We start from the raw sequence: 10332 nt of genomic DNA, 5'->3' as shown, positions 1-10332 counted from the left end.
AAAAAAAAAAAGACCAAAAATAAAACAGACTAAACTTTTGTACACTATTTATTATCAATAGGAGTTATTTTTAAAAATAAATAAGCCAGGAAAGGCGTGGTGGCTCACACCTGTAATCCCAGCACTTTGGGAGGCTGAGGGGAACGGATCACTTGAGGTCAGGCGTTCAAGACCAGCCTCGCCAACATAGTGAAACCCCATCTCTACTAAAAAAATACAAAAATGAGCCAGGTGTGGTGGTGTGTGCCTGTAGTCCCAGCTACTCGGGAGGCTGAGGCATGAGAATTGCTTGAACCTGGGAGGCAGAGGTTGCAGTGAGGTGAGATCACACCACTGTACTCCAGCCTGGGTGACAGAGCAAAACTATGTCTCAAAACATACATACATACATACATACATACATAAGCCAAATTTTGTTCTGAACTATAACCCAACACAGTATCAAACGTAACAGAAAGATGTATCTTTAAAAGCTCAACAATGAAGAATAAGGACACCAATCGTACTGTATCCTCAGCTGCTATTCCTATTTTGAGAGAATATTCAATTTACAATAAACATATTTTCTCAAATGAAGAAACCCTTTTGTAGTTGTTGTCAAGAAATAATTTCCCAACCAAGACTCACTTGAAGGACCAGTTATAATCATGAGACTGTCTCTCCATGATGTCCACCCTGGCTCCAGGCACACTACAGATTGGCCGATTCCAGTTGTCTCTTATTCTCATGTACAGGTTTCTTGTATAAAAGTTTTCAAAATCTTGATACAATGACACAAAGTCCTGCCAAGAAATGGTGACATACCATAAATTTACCTGAGTTACTTTATAAAAAATTTTTAACAGATGACATGACTTTTTATTTCTGTAAATTTATGGGGCACAAGAGCAATTTCATTATATTCAAGATTGTGTAATGGACAAGTCAGGGCTTTTAGAGTATCAATCATTCAAATAACACACATGGTACCCATTAAGTAATTTCTCATCATCCACCCTCACTCCCTCACCCTTCCAAGTCTCCACTGTCTATCATTCCACTGAGTTACTTTAAAAACAATCTTTACAACTTCCATTTTCATACTGTAAGAGCACCTGAGAATGACAGGCCACTTATATTTAATTAACTACTAAATCAGGACAGGCTTGGTGGCTCACACCTGTAATCCCAGGACTTTAGAAAGCCAATGCAGGAGGATTGCTTGAGCCCTGGAGTTCGGGACAAGCCTGGGCAACATAGTAAGACCCTGTCTCAACAAAAGCATTTCAAAAATTAGCCAGGTGCAGTGCACCTGTAGTCCCAGCTACTCGAGAGGCTGAGGCAGGAGGATCCCTTGAGCCCAGCAGGTTGGGGCTGCAGTGAGCTATGATGGCACCTCTGTACTACAGGCTGGATAACAGAGACTTGATCTCAAAACAAAAACAACAACAACAGAAACCCTGATGTATCAGGAAAACATCTAGAAAGGCATCAACTCTCTATGTTTACTTTAACACAACTCTTATCAGATAAAAGTCACTTAACTTTGATAGTTGACATACATTACATGGTTTCAAATAACTGACTTCATGAATGTAGAGCAAACGAATGTAAATTAACAAAGTAGTCCTCATAAAAATACGTTGTAGTTGTACCATTTTGTCATTAAATGGTTTCCCTTCCTAACAATCTCAAAAAGACTGCTCCTCCCTCCCCACAAGCCTCCCCCCACATTAAAAGATTAGGAGAAATGCCCTAAAAACCACTATAATTCCAATTTCAACCAAGAAAAATAATTCCAAAATTAAGATTCCATCCTTTGCATATTGTCAAGGATCAAAAGGAAACAAATCCAAAGAGAAAATAATAAACAAGAAACACTATAAAATACGATATAGGGACCAGGTGTGGTGGCTCACGCCTGTAATCCCAGCACTTTGGGAGGCTGAGGCAGGTGGGCGGGTGGATCACTTGAAGTCTAAGGAGTTCAAGACCAGCCTGGCCAACATGGCGAAACCCCGTCTACACTAAAAATACAAAAATTAGCTGGGCATGGTGGCGTGGGCCTGTAATTCCAAATACTCGGGAGGCTTGAGGCAGGAGAATCGCTTGAACCCGGGAGGCGGAAGTTGCAGTGGGCCGTGGTCACTGCACTCTAGCCTGGACAACAGAGTGAGACTCCATCTCAAAAAAAAAAAAAAAAAAAAAGGTTATAGGAAGCCACCCACCTTAGGTTCTTTTCCCTTTAGAAAGGAATTTTTTTAAAAAGAAAGAAAGAAAAAAAAAAAAAAAGGCCAGGTACAATGGTTCATGCCTGTAATTCCAACACTTGGGGAAGCTAAGGTGGAAGGATCGCTTGTGGCCTGGATCTGAAGTGACAGTGAGCTGTGACTATACCACTGCACTCCAGTCTGTGCAACAGAACGAGAGCCTGTCTCAAAAAGAAAAGAAGGCAGGACACAGTGGCTCACGCCTATAATCCCAACACTTGGGAGGCTAAGGCAGGAGGATCACTTGAGTCCAAGAGTTCAAGAACAGCCTGGGCAACATAGTGGGACCCTGTCTCTACAAAAAAAATTTTAAAAAGAAAGAAAAGAAAATACATTCCCAAAATGAATTCCTATGCTCAGGAACTTAAAGGCTCTGAGAGATTAAGTTGTACTAAAACTTAAGTCTGTGAAAAATCAAGTCACAGTGGAGCAGAAATGCTATGCCTGGTATGGTATGACCACTACTCAGAACATATGCGACCAGACCACACGAGATCTACTTAAACTCTAGAATGTAAAGGGGAAACCAAACAAGAAAATGAAACTACAGTTTTACTATATCAGCCAACTACTGAGTTGACAGCCATCAGATCTAGGCTTGGTGCCAATATAAATTAACCTGTTAACTAAATTAGTCAAAAACATTGAAAAAGCTTAAGTCTTATTCTGTAAAAGATTTTCATTGCTAAAGGCGGCTACATATAACTCTAAAATTAACAACTTTCTATGACACCAGACTCTCAAGTGCGTACTAAATGAGCCTCCCAGTAGATAAATCTTATAAATAAGGCTGAGCAAAGTCAGAAGCTACTCTAAGAATCTGCAGTACCTGATACCATCTCTCTCTCTTTTTTTTTTTTTTTTTTTGAGGCAGAGTTTCGCTCTTGTTGCCCAGGCTGGAGTGTAATGGTGGGATCTCAGCTCACAGCAACCTCTGCCTCCCAGGTTCAAGCTATTCTCCTGCCTCAGCTTCCTGAGAAGCTGGGATTACAGGCACCCGCCACTACGCCCAGCTAATTTTTTGTATTTTTAGTAAAGACGGGGTTTCACTATGTTGGCTAGGATGCTCTCAAACTCCTGACCTCAGGCGATCTACCCACCTCAGCCTCCCAAAGTGCTGGGATTACAGGTGTGAGCCACTGCGCCCAGCTGCCATCTCTCATACAACTGGTTCTAATAGTTAATTTTCCTCAGGACAGAAAATATCCATAAATAACATGTCTATCACAATTGGAAATTTTTCATTTAAATGGTATGTCTGTTTTGATAGCCTTCCAACAAGTATACTAGTTGAATTAAAATAGGAATAGAGATATCCAATTCTAATTAAAACTTTTTATTTGGCTGTTTTTACGCATGCATTTATTTCCCAAAGGAAAAAAAACAAAAAGTAGTATTCAATCCTTTTCATTCACATCAAAAAGGGTAACAGTACTAATCCTTCTAACGAAGGAAATGACAGTACTGATTATCTCATCTCTCTTTTTTTTTTTTGAGACAGAGTCGCTCTCTGTCACCCAGGCTGGAGTGCAATGGTGTGATCTTGGCTCACTGCAACCTCCGCCTCCTGGGTTCAAGTGATTCTCCTGTCTCAGTCTCCCAAGTAGCTGAGATTACAAGTTCCCACCACCACACCCGGCTAATTTTTGTATTTCTTAGTAGAGATAGGGCTTCACCATGTCGGTCAGGCTGGTCTTGAACTCCTGACCTCAAAGAATCTGCCTGCCTCAGCCTCCCAAAGTGCTGGGATTACAGGCGTGAGCCACAGCGTGTGGCTGATCTCATTTCTTTATAACCTTTCTAAACACTGCACATTAATGTTCGAAGTATTAACTCCAATATTAAGAGAAATATTTCCTTACAGACAAATTTCTATTTAGCAACAAAAGCAGTATTTTTTTGTTTTTACTTTACAAAACAAAAATCTTAGAGTCTGCTCCAAATGCCAGAGGGGTTATCAAACCCCAAGATAGAGAAAAGGCTGCAGGACTGAATGAAGTAGAGCTCAAGGCTAAACAAAGAAAACCAGAGGCACAGTTGTCTGGGGTTAGGAAGGAAGCAATGGGTTCCAATCTCCTGAACAAAGAATTGTGCCTGTCATGGTCACGCATTTCCATCTCTCCTTAACAAATGATTTAAGTCACATTAGCACAGGGTAAAGGAGGAGAAGCTGTCACAATGAGGGATGTCAGAGACCAAAAGCAGGTGGCATAGAATGGTAGGAGAGAGGGACTCACAGCCGAAGTCTCCACTCCCCTTTACTCCTTAGCTAAGCTCCAGGGTGGTAGCTCTGATCTCAGTCAGTAGGTTCAGCAGAAAGATCTGATGGGCATGGCTGGGCGCAGTGGCTCATGCTGTAATCCCAGCACTTTGGGAGGCCAAGGCAGATGGATCGCTTGAGCCTAGGAGTTTGAGACCAGCCTGGGCAATGTAGCGAAACTCTGTCACTACAAAAAATACAAAAATTAGCCAGGTGTGGTGGCACGTGCCTGTAGTCCCAGCAACTCAGGAGGCTGAGGTGGACGGATCACTTGAGCTCAGGAGGTTGGGGTTGTAGTGAGCCAAGATCGGATCACTGCACTTTAGCCTGGGTAACAGAGTGAAAAGCTGTCTCAATAATTAATTAATTAATTAATTAATTTAAGAAAAGATGCAAAGGGCAGCAAACCAAACTCCCCGCACCTTAGCCATGAGAAAAAGGAGGGGAGGGGTCACTACTTGCAGTTCCAGTTCTAGGCAATGGGAGTGTATTTCCAAAAATATCAGGTTAACTTCAAATATTCTAAGACCACAGTTAAACTGGGGGAGGAGGGACAGGTATCTTTTCATTTATTCATTCAAATATATTTTAGTGAGTACTTGATACATACCGGATTCTATGCTAGACTTTCAGGATATATTAAAGAATAAGACAGTTCTCTCCGCAGAGTAATACCCCCACGATTCCAACCCTCATTCCCCCATCTCCACCACTCTTTTCCTCCTCCTCAGTTTGGTCACTGTGAAGTGACTTTAGTTAAGGCTTACTCATCATCATTGACCTAATACTCAGTCGCTGAACAAACATTTACTGAGCAGTACCTTCTAGGCACTAAACCGGGCACTGGGAATAAAAATGAGTAAGAACAACCTCTACACTCCGTAAGAACTCTTAAGTGTAGTGGAGAAACACACAAATAAATACAATATAATAAGTACTATAAAAGGGTGTTTGTCCAGAGAAGGAGCGAATACCTAACTGATAAGGGAGTGACAACGATAAAGTCAAGTTCAAGCAGCCTTAAGGATATACTCATAAACATTCTTCCTGAAGATCCTCACAAATCCTATATCCTAGCACATGTAAGTGGAGGAAAAACAATACCTACTTGCGACTAAATGCTATATCACTGGGCTTGAAATACTCCTCACCTAAGAGCCTTCTTAACTGAAGAGAACAATTCCAACTCTTGGATTTGCTGCTTAGAGACTAATGAAGATCTCACCAAAAGTAGTCTAGGGACATCTCAATAACAAGCCAATAAATATCCTTTACTAGTTAAGCCTATTTAAGGTGAGCCTTCTAGAAAATAGCCTATATTGTTTAATATAATATACATGAGTACCACCTATTCTAGTGCCTATACAGGCATTAAGAACACAGGGGGCAAAGCTGGATGCTATCACTTTCTGAAGTCCACTTTCTAACAACTGTCCCTTTGTTAAGCATCATTCTGGTCCAACACAGATAGCCAAATATCTTTACATGATAATGATAAAGATGATGAATAATCACAACGGCAGCAAGACTGCCCATCTACTGAGTATTTATGACATAACAGGCACTTGCCAAGTGCTTTACATGCACATATGTTTATATACTTATATATGTAAGTATGTAAATATACATACTCTGCACACTCATACGGAAGATATCATTTCTTACACTTTCAGAAAGGCTAAATGGCTTTCCCACTTAGGAAAGCAGCCAGAGGCAGAGCCAGGAACCGATGATCCAGGCCTTCTAATTTTACTCTGTGCTCCTAACCCCAATGCCACACTGCCTCTCATTTGGTGATGCTACTAAATCAATCTGAAATACTTTGATAGTGTTCAAAGCACTTCAAGACCACTGTGCTACTGTCCTTCCCATTCTTTTCCTATGTTCTGCATACGACCAACACACATATTACAAACCCCCTACAAGACACATAGACACACACACACACACTTAGGAGCTGGAAGGCTAAAAACTGTTATTTCCTGGACACCCGTGTGATCGGGTTGTAGATGTGATGCAGTGTCTACCAGTGAGAAACACACACAAGAGCTGGATGGCAGGGGCCAGCCACGCTTTGCACCAGCGTAGGAGGCAAGCCCCCGCAGACCTTGGTGCTGGATTGGCACCAGCGCGATTCTATGTGCCACTGCTTATTCACCAGCCTCTGGCAGTGCGACAGTTGTGATGCCAGCACTCAGAGTACTCACGGCAGGAGCAGTTTCCTAGTTTGGGGTAGCTGCCTGGGTAGGAGAGGGAGGCCCTAACCTCACTGCTCTTGCCCCTCCACAAAGCCATAAATGCCTAATTCCCTGTTTGCTTGAATGATCTACAGTGTTTTTGGTAACTCTACCAAAAATTTGACGATTTCAACAACACGGTCACTGTAATTATTGTTCAGAAACAGATGTTTAATAACTTATTAGCTGTATTTTACAGATTCGCTGAATAAAATTTAAATTATTTGTCCAAGTCACATAACAATACAGTGACAAAGCTAAAACTGAAACTCTAGTATTATTCCAAACTAACACTATTAGTGGTAGTGTTACTACTAATTCCATTAAGAATTCTCAATGTCAGTCCTAATTTAATAACTTTTACTTATTTTAGAGTCCGGGGCACTAATCTCAACATAACAAAAGGCAAAATTTCTCTCAAACATGAGCATTTGAGGTAAACAATCACTGCTTTGATGTTAGGATAAAAAGCTTGGAAAACATGCTTAGAACTGTCTCAGCGTCTTCTCAAGGTCAGGATGATTTAAAGTTCGACCCTTGATCTATGCATCCGGTGCAGGGAAAAAAAACTGGGACAAGTAAACCAACTCTAGCAGTCTTTAAGGGACAAATTTATTTCAGCTTTACTACTATTCAAAACTTGCTAAGTAAAGGAAAAAGTGGGAGAAAAATTAAAATCTACAAAACTATAAACCTTCACAAATTACTTTTAAATGCTATACTTGTTTTAAAGACACTAAGGCAGCTGGACATCCACTGGCCAGAAAAAATGACCTGACCTAAACCTCACACCTTATACAATTAACTCAAAAGGGGCATAGACCTAAACGTAAAATATAAAACTATAAGACTCAGAAAGACCTTAATACATTGCTGGTGGACATGTAAAATGGCACAGCCAAGGTGGAAAAGTGTGTTGGTTTCTCAAAGGTACATGTAGACTTTGACAACGAAGAACCTGATGAAAAAAAATTTTCTTTTTTGAGATGGAGTCTTGCTCTGTCACCCAGGCTGGAGGGCAGTGGTGCAATCTAGACTCACTGCAACATCCACCTCCTGGGTTCAAGCAATTCTCGTACCTCAGCCTCCCAAGTAGTTGGGATTACAGGCATGCGCCATGTCCAGGTAATTTTTGTATTTCTAGTAGAGACAGGGTTTCACCATGTTGGTCAGGCTGGTTTCAAACTCCTGACCTCAAGTGATCCACCCAACTCAGCCTCCTAAAGTGTTGGGATTACAGGTGTGCGCCACCGCACCCGGCCAAAAAAATTCTTTTAAAGGTAAATATAGACTTTCCATGTGACCCAGCAATTCAATTTTAGGTACATATCAATTGGAAACAGATACTCAAACAAGTACTTGTGTGTGAATGTTCATAGAGGCACTATTCACAACTGCCAAAAGGTGGAAACAAAATGTGATATATCCACATAATGGAATAGTATACAGTGATATGGGAATGAAGTAGTTACTTGCTACAACGGTACATGAATCTTGAAAACATTATGCTAAGTGAAGGACAAGTCACAAAAGAGGGACCGTAGATGCAAAATACTTCTAGGATACATAAATATTTCCTAAAAACCACTTAGAAAAATACACAAACCCAGTAGAAAAACGGACAAAACAGTTTGAACAGGGACTTCATGAAATCAGCACTTCCAATGGTCATTAAACACATAAAAAGCTGTTCAGCTTCACTGGGCAATACAGAATTGCAAATTAAAACCACAATGAGATAGTAGTACATACATACCAATTGAATTGGCAAAAATGTTAAATTCTGGCAATACTTAGTGTTGGTAAAGAGATGTGGAACAAGAATTCTCGGCCGGGTGTGGGGGCTCACGCCTGTAATCCCAGCACTTTGGGAGGCTGAGGCAGGCAGATCACGAGGTCAGGAGATCGAGACCATCCTGGCTAACACAGTGAAACCCATGTCTACTAAAAGTACAAAAACAAAATTAGCCAGGCACGGTGGCAGGTGCCTGTAGTCCCAGCTACTCGGGAGGCTGAGGCAGGAGAATGGCGTGAACCCAGGAGGCGGAGCTTGCAGTGAGCTGAAATTGTACCACTGCACTCCAGCCTGGGTGACAGAGCGAGACTCTATTTCAAAAAAACAAACAAAAAAAAGAATTCTCAAACACAGCCGGTAGGTGTACAAACCAGTAAAATCACTTTGGAAAACAATTTGGCACTATCTAGTGAAACTGAAGACATGCATACTCTATAACTCTATAACCCAATAATTCCAACCCTGGAGAAACGCATATTTACATGCAGAAACATTTATAGTTTTATTTATCACTGACATAAAATGAAAAAAGCCTCAATATCCATTATTATAAAAATGAAGGAAGGCCAGACACAGTGGCTCACGCCTGTAATCCCAGCACTTTGGGAGGCTGAGGCGAGTGGATCACCTGAGGTCAGGAGTTCGACACCAGCCTGGCCAACATGGCGAAACCCGTCTCTACCATAAATACAAAAAATTAACCAGGTGTGGTGGTGGGCACCTGTAATCCCAGCTACTCAGAAGGCAGAGGGAGGAGAATCGCTTGAACCCGGAAGGTGGAGGTTGCAGTGAGCTGAGATCATGTCATTGCACTCCAGCCTGGGTGACAACAGCAAAACTCTGTCTCAAATAATAATAATAATAACAACAACAACAACAACAACTAATGCTGTTTGCTGGCACTATAGTACTACTGAAAGATTTCAAGACATTTCATTATAAACATAATATTGCACACCAAAGACAAGATAGCAAAAAAAAAAAAAAAATCTGCAACGTTTTGAATTTTTTATTTGGGCAACGTTTTCTTTTGTTGTTGTTGTTGTTAGAAACAGTGTCTCATTCTGTAACCCAGGCTGGAGAGGAGTGGCATGATCATAGCTCACTGCAGCCTCAAATTCTTGGACTCAAGCTATCTCCCCACCTCAGCCTCTCAAGTAGCCAGGACTACATCCAGGTGCACACCACCATGCTTGGCTAATTTTTAAATTTTTTGTAGAGACGAGATCTCTCTCTGTTGCCCATGCCGGTCTAAAATCCTAACCTCAAACAATCCTCCTGCCTCTGTCTCCCAAACTGCTGGGATTATTGGTATGAGCCACCACACCCAGCTGGAAAATGTATTTTCTACTAAAGAAGGAAACAGCCTCATGAGATAGATTTAGAAATAACTGAAACATGACAAAGTTGTTTCAAAACTTAAATTAAGCATTTTAAAATCCCAAACAATTCCCACCTGAGGAAGTGTTGAAAATGGAGTCATCACATGGTTAAAATGCATTATAGCTGGGCGCGGTGGCGGATGCCTACAATCCCAGGATTTTGGGAGGCCAAGGCAGGTGGCTCGCTTGAGCTCAGGAGTTCAAGATCAACCTGGGCAACAAGGCGAAACCCTGCCTCTACAAAAATTAGCCAGTTGCAGTAGCATGCGCCTCTAGTCCCAACTACTCAGGAGGCTGAGGTGGGAGAATCCCTGGAGCGTGGGAGGCAAAGGCTGAAGTGAGCTGAGATTGTGCCACTGCACACCACCCTGGGCAACAGAACAAGATCTCAGAAAAGAGAAGGAAAAAA

The 10332-nt window shown here is 41.5% G+C and overlaps 1 protein-coding gene across 1 annotated transcript in view; it reads right to left on the bottom strand.

The window, feature by feature from the left end:
• The window catches only part of SPTLC2 (serine palmitoyltransferase, long chain base subunit 2), a 126074-nt gene that overhangs the window by 67657 nt on the left and 48085 nt on the right, over nt 1-10332 (bottom strand). Inside the window, exon 3 of the mRNA XM_011949490.1 lies at nt 628-782. Within this exon, the coding sequence (XP_011804880.1) occupies nt 628-782 (155 nt within the window). The remainder of the gene's footprint in view (nt 1-627; nt 783-10332) is intronic.

The sequence above is a fragment of the Colobus angolensis genome, unplaced genomic scaffold (genome assembly GCF_000951035.1).
Source record: "Colobus angolensis palliatus isolate OR3802 unplaced genomic scaffold, Cang.pa_1.0 Scaffold3, whole genome shotgun sequence".
Classification (NCBI taxonomy): domain Eukaryota; kingdom Metazoa; phylum Chordata; class Mammalia; order Primates; family Cercopithecidae; genus Colobus; species Colobus angolensis.
The sequence above is the reverse complement of the archived record's forward strand: the minus strand, read 5'-3'. Positions and strand labels throughout refer to the sequence as shown.